Below are 12,328 nucleotides of genomic sequence, written 5' to 3'. Positions count from 1 at the left end.
TGGTTCCCAGTGTAACTGGAGATGTGAACTGCAGAAACATGCCTCCTCATCCCATTTGTTCTCATCAGATTGCAGTAACCAGAGAGAAAAGGCAAAATATCACTTGGATATTTTGAACAGTTCAAGAATCAATTTTTCAAATTACTTTTATAATAAAAGTCATTTTACAAATAATTTGAATTTTGTTTTACTCTTTCAAATTACTGTAAATGAGCCAGGTAACTAAAATATTAATGGCTGCATGCATGAACATTTTGAGGAATAACTTCTATTGTGTTCTCTCTCTCTTGTTTCAAATACATGAAAACAAACGAACAATATGTTACTGGGACTGCAATCTTAGACACATTTACATGTGATTAAGTGCCACTGGACTCAACAGAATTTACTTCTAAGTAGACATCTACAGAATTTTGCTGTGAAAAGGTTGTATTGTAGCACAATGACAATTTGAATGTTTTTTAATTTTTATATAAACTAGAAGTTATTGTAGCTCCACTTTTGCACACATACAAAAGTGAGAAAACACTGTTCATTGTCACTCAACCTTCTTGTTCTGTTGTGTGTCTTAACTTCACATCCTCCTGCCCATTTTATAGAAAACTGGCCAGACTTGTGGGTGGCCATTCATACATAAAGAACTGCTCTGCTGAATACCAGGTTTTTGTATTTATAATGATATAAATTCAAAAATTAATCAAATCTCTGTGTCTATTATGGTTTTTATTTTAAAAACAATCAGTAAAAAATGATCATTAAAACTGTATTCCAACAATACATTGTTTGAAAAAACTAAGGTAACAGGAAAAGTAAAGCTTTAATAAGCAAAAAATAAAAACAGTAACAAATTCAACACTGCTAACAAGAAACAAATTTTCTTATAACCTTGGTTTCTTATACTATACCAGAATGCAGAAGGTACATAGCAATTATTTAAAAACTGCTATCTGTGTTTTTATTTTAGTTATTAAATGTTACAAAGTGTAATAAAATAGAACAAGATCTGTCAATAAAATAAAATAAAATATGAGTATTGTTTAAAAATAAATTCAGAAGTTCCAAGTTATTTTGTTTGGGCGTTCTCAAAGCAATTTAAACAAGAGCTGTTCTTTGCCCTATAATCTATCCTTTATCCGGATTACTGATCAGAATGTTTTTACTGCAATCTCTGCCAGAGCTCATCTTTTTATTGTGTAAGTCCAAGCCCCCTTAATGTTTTAGAAAGGCCTTGACTAACTGAACTTTGATCTGATGTCTTCATTGAGAAAAGCTCCAGGTTGCCTATTTCAGATGCAAATCCTCACTGAGGCCCAAGAGAGTTTAGTACAGACAGCAAAAGAGAAGAAACAAGAAGTTTCCAGGATCCTCTTTGAGAATCCTGGGGAACACTGGTGTCCCTAATCCACACAGTTGCATGGATTAAGGTAGGTGATAACCTTTCTTGATTCTAAAGAATAAGCACAGTGCCTACAAACTGGGTGGAGACTAGGATTTGGTCGCAATAAAACACCAGGCAATAAAAGCCTGGCTATGTCAGAAGCCTATGAATAGACCTCAATGTACCACATTCCCAGGCCTAGTGGGGAAGCTTGCAAAAAGCCCACCTGAATCAAGTAAGCATGAATAATCTATCTTAGCAGCAGCATGACCACAGAGACAGAGCAAAAGGGAGGAAAAAATACATTTCTCTTAAGCGTGAGATAATAAATTTATTAGCTGAATGTGGTTTCAAGCCTACCTTTTCCTTGGATTCCTATGAGCTAGCCTGCACAAGGAGAAATAACCTAAGTTGTCATGGAGCAGAATATGTCTTTATGCTACCGTCTGCCGTTAACGTTTCTAATTGCAATACTAATGTGCTAGAAATTCTCAGATTTAGGATGAATCAAGGCAGAAAATTGATTTCATGCTGTGACAGTTTATATATTGCCCTAAGAATACAAGCAGTTCATTCATTAAAAGAGGGAGTATATGTGTGTGTGAGAGAGAGGCGGGGGACAGCGGGGTAAAGGAACACACACTTTACCTGCTTGGTACAAGCTACAGAATGCCTACTGTTTTTACTTTGCCTATCAAATGGTTAGCCAATTACAAATAAAATAGTTAAACAAATACCCAAGCCTCTGGAATTTGCTGCCCAGACAATGTACCTGCAACATTAGAGTTGTCAAACTGCAAGTCAGAGATCCTCCTAACACCTTTAAAATTCCCAAGGCAGCATGAAGGGGATGAAACTAATGTGGATCTCTCAAATTTCTCTACCACTACTCACTCCCCTATGCTTGTGTGGAAATTACAAGATACATTTTATTTTAAAAATATCAATTACTAGTTAGGATACATTTACCTATACTTTTGATACTGAGATTTAATTTTCTGGTATGTTGGGTTGATACCTACCAATTTAATCTGGAAACGTAACATATGTATAAAATGACTTGCTTTCCCCCCAAAAAATTGCTCTTTATTTTCCAACTAGTCCTCAGGAAAACTAAAGATATACTGGACAGGTGTCATGACTGGTGTAAGGTTTCTGGGAGGCCTGGGCAAGATACCTTCCTGGTCCTTTCAGCACTTCCCTGGTGCACCCCACAAGCTTACCAAAGAATGGAGTGGGGAGTGGCAGTGGTGCCGTGGGCAGCAGTGGGAACAGGGCTGGGCGGGCAGCTCTGGGGTTGCGGCGCTCATCTTACTTTATTGGCCGAGAGAGCCGGCGTACAGCTTCCGGGTCATGTGGCCAGCATGACTAAGCCACTTCTGGCGAACCAGAGCAGCGCATGGAAACGCCGTTTACCTTCCCGCCGGAGCGGTACCTATTTATCTACTTGCACTTTGACGTGATTTCAAACTGCTAGGTTGGCAGGAGCAGGGACCGAGCAACGGGAGCTCACCCCATCGCAGAGATTCGAACCACCGACCTTCTGATCGGCAAGTCCTAGGTTCTGTGGCTTAACCCACAGCGCCACCCGCAACCTTAAACTAAGAATCCTAATTCTAGTGCTAATAAAACTTTAAAAACCAAAAACAAAGACATGATGGCATTTGCTGCACCATGCAAACTTCTGGTGCTGGGTCTGAAAGCCCTGATACAAGTTACCTTAAATAAATAAATTGTGCCAGCTAGGAAATAGGAGAGCAGGAGCAGTTGACAGGATGAACACAGCTTTCGGTGTGCAAAGCACTTCTGTATGGATTTGAGCACATGCCAATTTCCCTTTCCAGTTATAGTCCCCTAGTAGACTGCTGTCCTAGAGAGTCCCTCTGATCTTGGGGGACAGCTTGTTTGTGGGTCATGACAGACTGCCCTGGAAGTGGATGCCGAAAAACCCTCATGCATTTGCAGCCCTTTGAATTCTGTCCAGACTCACCCAAGGCAGAGAGGAAGGTACTGACAAACAGAAGTGACAAGGTGGGCAGTGGAGAAATGTTTCATAGAATCACAGAATTGTAGAGTTGGAAGGGACACCAAGGATCATGTAGTCCATTCAGAGACAAGGATTGCAAGGTAGTTTTAAAGAGTGGCTGGAACTGGAGCATGAGCACTTGGCATTTAGTTGTTCAGAGGTGAGTGGCAAACACTAGAATTATGCATGCATCAGGAACGTATAAGGATATCTGCTCTACCACAATTACTCATGACCGAACAATTTTGCCAGGAGGCTGAACATTCCCAATGATACCTTAGAGAGTTTTTACTTGTAGTTCCCAACTCTGACCTCAGTCCGGTCTTAGTTAATAAAGCTTTAGCTATGCAACCACCAGTTTAAATTGGATTACATCTCACATCAATTTTCATCACATATAACCTCCATTATAATATAAAATGAAACATGGTATATTATTGGAGCAAACTGGGAAGCTTAACTGTACTTCTCAAAAATATCAGTTTTTTCAAATTTTGGTATTCCTTCCCCCTACCTCCACATATGAACTAAGTCTGTTTTGTGATGGTTCAACATGCTATATCAAGCTTCATATTAATAAAAATTGATGAGGTCACATAACCATCCTGGAGGGTCTTTGATTTGGCATGTCATCATATATAAATTTTCTCTCTGATATGAATACATAGACATGTCTGTGCAATTACAAAGAAAACCAAACATGCCAAGCCTTGTAAAATCATTTTGTCATATTCCAATTATATTCCTTAGAATAAGCCTGAACTTACTAGGCAGTTCACTACACTTACATCAGATATATAAAATACTAAAGCCAAACAAAGCAAGTTCCTATGGACACCAAAATATTGCATGTAATTTTAGAGATTTCACTATACCATTATTCTGCACAAGAAAATAGCTAGCCTAGGGAGAAATATAATTCACAAAACACTAACAACCGTAAACTCTGTAGAATTGACCACTGGGCTTGTTTCTTACATGCTGCCTTCATAACGATTAGTTTATAGTGACAGTGAAGCTGATATAATCTCAAGTGCTTACTTTACTTATTACGCACATGGATAAGCAAGTCAACAGCTTGATTCAATTCCATGCTTTCACTAGAGGGATCTAAGTACAATTCATTCAACCTATATAAACGCTTCTATATTCAGATAAATTTATAAAGCTTTCTTGTATAAATGGAAAGGATGCTTCTTGAAAACCTGTGTAGTAAATTGTACAGCTCTGATGCTGAAGCCTTTACAATTTAATATTTACTGTTCTTATGACAGTATAGCCCACTTATGGTAGTACTACACATTTTCTTGGGAAACAAGAATTCCCAAGCCAATGTTTGCTAATGAAACACAAAAGGTTGAGTGGGTCCATTTGTGGAGAGAATCAACAGAAAAGAGAGAGGTGTTCAACAATTTATGCTGACTCTCCTTCCAAAATACCTCCCCCAGCCATTCCCCACACCAGCAAAGTGACTGGAAGAATATTTCCAATGGCTAATCAACAGAGGATGAAAGAGTTATTAAGTGCTCTTCCACTCTGCTATTTAATATTATAAGCCTAAGGTGGGGCAAAACATTTTTTGGAATAAGTGCTAAATGGTGTAGTTAGCTTATCATTTTAACAGGAAATTTTTGTCAAGAAATACTTTCAGTTTACCATACACCATTATTTGAAGAAATTACTATGAAATAAAATTTACCTCCAGTTTTGGTATGTTCTGGTAACGCCAGGCTATTCTCATGGATTGCTGAGAATCTTGTTTGGACTTCACAACTGTTGCTTCTTCTTCTATTTCATTTACAGTGGTATTCAGCAAAGGTGAGGGAAGTTCCTGAATGAAAAATAATAAATGTTTCAAATGAGCTGCTTTTATTAAACATTTAGAGAAATATTGTTAAAGAAGATTTAACAGCTCACAGCAAACATTAATGATGGTATTGGCAGCTCACTTCAAGGTACTAAAGGAACCAGTGGATGTACCATCAGAACCTTGGTCTATAATACTTGAGAAATTCCAGAGAATGAATAAGGTGTCACAGGAATAGACACAGGTGAATCTTGCCCCAATTTTCACAAAAGAGGAGGAAGGAGAATCCAGGAGACTACAGGCTAGTCAGTCTCGCTTCAATACCAGAGGAGTCAGTTTGTAAGCATCCTGATAACAATGCAGTGATTAGTAAGAAACAGCATGGATTTGTCAAGAATAAATCCTACTAGCTAGACTAATCTGATCTCTCTTTTTTATTGGGTTACTTAGTAGACTATGGGAAGCCTGTCAATATAATTTCTAATGATTTCAGCAAGCCACTTGACAATGTCCCCTTTTATATTCAGTTTGGAAAGTAATTAAATGTGGGCCACATAATAATACCATCATGTAGATTTAAAGCTGGTTGGAACACTATACTCAAAGAGTGCTCATTAATAGTTTTTCATCAACCTGCAAGGAAATTTTGAGAGGACTACCTTCGGGTTGGACCAGGTGCTCTTCAATATTTTCATCAGCGACTTAGATAAAGGGGTGGAGAGAACCTTTATCAGATTTGAAAAACACACAAAAACAGGAAGGATAGCTAGTACTTCAGGACTGAAATTCAAGATCTTGATAGGAAACTAGGCTGGAATTCAGTTGAGACAAATGTAAAGCTGCATTCAGGCAAATATAAAATGCACAAGAATAAGATGGGAGATACTTGGGTTGGCAGTAGTGAAAAGGGTCTGTCAAGCTGAACATGAATCAACAGAGTGCTATGGTTTAAAAAAACAAACAAAAAAAACTTAAGCAATTTTAGGCTGCATTAATTAGCCTATTATATATTTTAGAAATCAGTTTACCAGTTTGGTAGGTATTAGGCCAACTCTAAAAAAAATTGAACCAAGTTTTGATTGATCAAGTAGTAGATTTTTGTCTATGTTTGGATACTATTGGACGCCATTTTCAATCAAGATGGCATTCTCAAGCAATACCAGGCACAAGGCTGCTAGTAGAACCATAGTAACCAAAATCACAGGAAGTAATAATTCCATTTGATTCTGATCTCATATGAATAACTGTGTCCAGTTTGGGGTGCTGCACCTTGAAGATATATTATAGACAGGGGTTGGCCAGGTTGGCCCCTGCCAAGGGCGCAGACTTGGGGGGGGGGCACAAAAATCATGCCTCTCCACTCTGAGGAGGAAGGCAGACGGACAGACAGAGACAGACAGACAAGAAGAAAAGGAGGAGGAGGAGCAAAGTAGACCTGACCCAACCATGATGACTGCAAAGGAAGTCACTGGTGGAGCAGGAAAGGTAACAAAAAACAAACTTTTTCAGTTTCTGGTTCATGGTCTCTCCTGGCTTTGGAGGCACCAATACATCTCCTTGCCAAGAGCACAAGAGTTGGATGGCGCCGATACAACTCCTTGCCAAGGGTACAAAGAAGCCTAGGTACGCCTGTGATAAGAGACAAAATGAAATGGGCTCAGGGGAGGACAACAAAGCCTGTCAGAGGTATGGAAAACAAGTCTTCTGTGGAAAGGTTGAAATAACTGGATATTCTTTGAATGCAGGGAAGATGAGAGCAGACATGCTAGCATTCTACAAATGCCTCAAGAACTAACACAAATAAGAGAACAAAGTTTTGTTCTCTGCTACCCCAGAGGGCAGGACTAGATCTATTCTGTTTAAGTTTTATTAGAGTAGGTTTCAGTTGAACATTAGGAAAAATGTTAAAATGTTAAGAGAAGTTTGACAAGGGAACCAATTACCTGGAAATGGGCTGTCCTCACTGGAGGTCTTCAAGCAGAGGCTAGAAAGTCATGTGTTGGGGGTGCTCTAGATATGGATTTTCTGCTTTGAGCAGGGACATGAACTAGCTAGCCTACAAAGCCCATTCCAATTCTAAAGCCATTTATCATTTATTTATAGTGACACTTAATTCCAGGGATGGTGAACTATGGGCACATGGGCTGGGGTTGGCCTCCCACAAGAATATTTTTTGCTCCTGCATTACATCAGAGACATTTGCAGTGGCAAAAGTAATCCATACCACATGTAAGTCGCATGCCTTCTTCCCTGATTCTGAGAGAAAGAGAAAGGCAAGCATAGGACAGGAGCTAGATTACATTATGGAATGAACTGGAAAAAAAGTTTAAAGGATCCTTTCCTAAAAACCCAGAAGCTTACCTTCTGGGTATAGTAAGGACAGAAGTCCTCCCAAAACAAGTGAGTCTATTGATGTATGCGACCACAGCTGTGCAGATTTTACTTGCACAAAAGTGGAGAACAGATGCGGGTCCAACAAAAGAGGAGTGGCATCATAAAATGCTGGAATACTCGGAACTAGTGGGTATGACTAACAGAATAAGAAACAGATAAAAAAACTTAATGAGGATTGGATGTTATATATAGAATATGTGAAAAATTATTATAATAAGACAGTCAATCTAGCAAGATGAGCATAATTCAGCAGCATAAGTTATAACATGCGATAAAGAGGAGAGAGGAAAATTTAGAAGAACAAGAAGATGTGGATAGGTTGGAAATAGAGAGGAAACCAGGGAAGGAGTGGAAGGGAAATACATGAAAAGAAGTTTTCACACACACCCCTTTACACACACACACACACACACACACACACACACACTCTGAATGCAACAGTTGTTGTACTAATGTTGATACACCAGTGAAGAACTGTAATAGAAAAGCAAATAAAAGCAACAACAACAACAACAACAACAACAATAAGATTACATTATGGAGGCTGAGGGCAGCAAGTGTGGGTTGTTCCTTGACATTTACTCCTGAAGCTTTTCTCAGAAATGAGTATTGCCACAAGGCAGCAAAGGTTTAGGATCAGAGTTTTCCTTATCCTAGATGAGCTACCTTCCCAGGTTCACGAGCCCCTCATTTCCCTCTACCGCACATGACCACTGGACCCACTATTTGTCTAGTGCGCTCAATCCACCAGAGCCTGTCATCACATGCATGGGAGTCCCAGCAGTTCAAAGCCAATTACCGTATTAGGGGAAAGTGCTAAAAGCAGAGAAATGCCATACAATAAGAATCTGCCAGGAATAAACCATTGGGATCAACAAATGCATTTATTTGTTTGGATTTTCTCCTTTTACTTTTATTTCAAGCATGCCAAGGCATCAAAATTAAAGAACCCATTCATTCACAAATGACAAGACAATTCAATCCTGATCTAAAACTGAAAAATTGCCAATGATCCCATTTACCTGCTATCCTTTGACTCAAGTCAAACTCACCCTCAGACATATACAAACCTGTTACACAAAATGGGTTTATCATGCAAAAGGGACATGGGTGGTGTTGCAAAACACATCTCAATTCAATATTCGAGTATGTAATAACTTACGCAGAGTTCTCTAAGGTAGACATTTTACAGCTGAATGTACACACATTCCTATGTTGTGGAGCCATATAAATATACATTTTAAATATTATCTTAATGCCTGTTGAATGTTATAATTTTATAACCTTGGGGAAGGTGGATCAATCTATCGATTTCGGTTTTTCTAAGTTCCTCATTTTTTCCAATGTGTTCTCTTTCCACATCACTTTGAGTTTCTTAAATCCCCACACAAAATCATATACATTTACGTACACATTTCTCCAACTATCACATTTTTGTACATCATTTTGCCTAATATAATTAAAAACATTTTTGCCAACAGTTCCCCCCATACGCATATTTGCACATTGTTTTCACTAATATTTCTGAGAAGTGTGAATTCCAAAAGATAACTGTTTCAGTTCACATACTGAAATAAATTTAAAATAAGTTTGCATTTCTCTCTGATTCCTATCTTGGGGGAATTTAAAAAAGATAAAAGATGCATATGTGTTTTATAAATAAATACTAACATGTCAGAAAAGTTTGTACAAATGTAGCAATAAATGATTTGTGGTGGTGACTGTAACATTTGCATTTGCTTTTTAGACCAGTGACTGCAGTGGAAATGCAGATACCAACTTGACAGGACTGATTTATTTATTTATTTTTGGCCTAGTTACATAGGCATTCTACCAATTGGGAGCTAACTTGCTAATCAGCTGAAAAGATTGCAAGGATATTGCAGCTGACCAAGTGTTGTAGTAATAGACATCTCAGTCTGTTATGTGCATGAGATAATGTGTTGAATGTTTTTTGAATACTAGGGCCTACCTAATGGATCTGGCATCCTATTTCAATGGCATGAGTTGCCAGAGTGCAATTAGCATGCTAGAGTGTACCTTTGCAAGACACCCAATCTCAATTTTGATGCAGTGACCCAGAAGCAGAGGGGGATCACGACTCAGAATACCAAACATAGGCTAAATGAGAGCTGGTGTGGAGCAACAGCTAAGAAACTGAGCTGCAAATAAGAAAGTTCCTAGTTCAAATCTAGCCTCTGCCACTTAGTCCCGCATCTGCAATACAGGGAGAATATTGATCTAGCTTAAAGAAATACTAAGGATTATAACAAAATAAATCTGAAATGCTTTGAATGCTCTGAAGTGGCATATCATGTTTAAAACAATCATTATTTTTAAAAAGTTTACTCCCTGAATATATATGTTAGTCAGAATAGTAGTAGACACTTTATTAAGTGTTGTGTCTCTATAAATCAAATTGACTTAATTGTCAAGGAACAGTATACACTCCTTCCTTACCTTTGTTGAGATTTTTGATCATTAGGACAACAGTGAGTAAGCAAATTATGTCCCCTTCTTGCTATCCACTGCCATCTGTTAAACAAATCTAAATGAACTTCTTTCTGCTACATCAACTACTGACATTCCTCTCCCAGTAGCCTGTACAGCAGCCTTCCCCAACCTGATGCCCTCCAAATGTTTCAGACTCCAACTTTCAATAACCCAAACCAGAACTACCTCTCTAAGGGCTGCTGAGTGATCCAATTTCCTTCTTTCTACAGTAAAGTTACCAGATCTTTTTCAATGAATGTGGGGAGACTTTTCAACTTCCTACTAAATAGATGGATTTTGTCAGGGGACTGATTTGTAAATCCGGGGACTGTCCCCAGGAAACGGGCATGTCTGGTAACCTTATTCTACAGTAAGACAAACTATAGGAATTCAAAAGTCAATTTATAAAAATAAAGTTAAATCGTTTTCTTACCAGATTCTATTATAAGCCTACAGAATAATCACCCAACAATAGTTCACATTAAGCAAGTTAGTTTTTTAAAAACAGAAATTGGTATTGTAGGTTGCCATCCTAGAAGTTTCTTCCCTCATTTCAAACTGAATTTGTAATTATCTGTAAGAGTCTTGGAACAGATCCAAGGTTTAAATATAGAATTCATGATTCCCACTCTTCAAGCAGACTTGAGTACAATAAGAATTATAATCAAGAGGCATGAGATGTGCTCAAGGAAGTGATTCTACTGAAGTTCACTCACCATTTATCTCATTAGAACAAATCGTAACATTGTTACTAAGATAAGTTACAGAAGTTGAGCTAGAGTTCTTCCTAATTAAGGGACAGGAGATTCAACAAAAGACAAATGGCAGTGTGAGAAGTAGATGTGGGTAAAAATGCTTTGAGCAGTATGATCGAGTGCCTACCCAAAAGCAGATCAACCCTCTTCCAAGGCTGCCATTTGCAGACCCACAGTTAATATACCGTATTTTTCGCTCTATAGGACGCACCCGACCATAGGACACACCTTGTTTTAGAGGGAGAGAGCAAGGGGGGGGGGAATTCTCCCACTCTCTGCTCAGCGCCCCTTCAGCAAAGCGGCAGGAGAAACGGAGCCCCTTCCATTTCTCCTCCCGCTTTGCTGAAGGGGCGCTCCGCAGCTCTCCCTCTCTGCTGAAGCCGGGAGAGTCTTGCTCTCCCAGCTTCAGCAAAAGGAACCCGAAGCCTTTGGAGCACAGCGCGAGGTCCCGCTGCGCTCCAAAGGCTTCAGGGATAGCCGTCTGAAGCCTTTGGAGTGCAGCGGGACCTCGCGCTGCGCTCCAAAGGCTTCAGACGGCTATCCCTGAAGCCTGGAGAGCGAGAGGGGTCGGTGCGCACTGACCCCTCTTGCTGTCCAGGCTTCAGTGAAAGCAATGCGTAGCCTCCGGAGCGTGGAGGGAGCGCTCCCTCTGCGCTTCGGAGGCTTCACGTTGCTATTGCTGAAGCCAAGGAGCCTGCATTCGCTCCATAGGAGGCACACACATTTCCCCTTAATTTTTGGAGGGGACAAAGTGTGTCCTATAGAGCGAAAAATACGGTAATTAAAGGGCTGTATCCAACACAGTTGTCCCATTCACACAAGGTCTTCCACTTGCACAATGGAACTTCCCCTCCCCCTTCTCCACTGTGTGCCTCCCCATCTGTTTTGGGTTTCCCCAAACCCTCTGGAGTGGACTTGAAGGGATGTGGGGAGAAAAGAGGGAAGGGTTCTATTGCACAAGTTCTATTGCACAAGTGGAAGTCTTTGCACAAATGGGATGATTTTGTTGGCTACAGCCCATTTTGTTCGGATTGATTTTTCATTATCATATTTACAGAAAACAAACACAGGTGATTATATTTTTTATGTTGTCTTTTCCATGGTCTCAGAAATGTATTATCTAATCTCATGAAGGCTAAAATGTAGCTAGATATATATTTAGTGAACAGCTAGATAAATAACCAATAAATAATTAAATAACATTATAAGGCCTTTTAAATGTGTTTGCGGCAGTGGGGTTACTGATTTGCTGCCAGTCAGTATAGACAACAACCTAGATGCACCAATATTCTGACTCAGCATAAGGAAGCTTCCTGTGTCCTTGGCAGATATATATTTGCACCCAAGACTCAAGCTATGTGCAGAGAATCCAATATTGACTTTTAAGTAAAATTTGCCTCACAAAAATTACCCTTCCATGAGAAGTAAATGCATTGAGAAGCGGGGGAGGGGGGGGTAACAGAGTTGTGCTCACT

At 39.3% G+C, this 12,328-nt stretch overlaps 1 protein-coding gene across 3 annotated transcripts in view; it reads right to left on the bottom strand.

Annotated features, from left to right (window-relative positions):
- ELP4 (elongator acetyltransferase complex subunit 4) overlaps positions 1 to 12,328 on the bottom strand; it is a 147,349-nt gene that overhangs the window by 107,656 nt on the left and 27,365 nt on the right. For all 3 annotated transcript variants that reach the window (XM_028729672.2, XM_028729681.2, XM_028729689.2), the window contains exon 4: positions 5,104 to 5,235. In XM_028729672.2, coding sequence (XP_028585505.2) covers positions 5,104 to 5,235 — 132 coding nt within the window. The remainder of the gene's footprint in view (positions 1 to 5,103; positions 5,236 to 12,328) is intronic.

The sequence above is a fragment of the Podarcis muralis genome, chromosome 1 (genome assembly GCF_964188315.1).
Source record: "Podarcis muralis chromosome 1, rPodMur119.hap1.1, whole genome shotgun sequence".
Taxonomy (NCBI): Eukaryota; Metazoa; Chordata; class Lepidosauria; order Squamata; family Lacertidae; genus Podarcis; species Podarcis muralis.
Note: the sequence above shows the minus strand (reverse complement) of the source record. Positions and strands in the feature narration are given on the sequence as shown.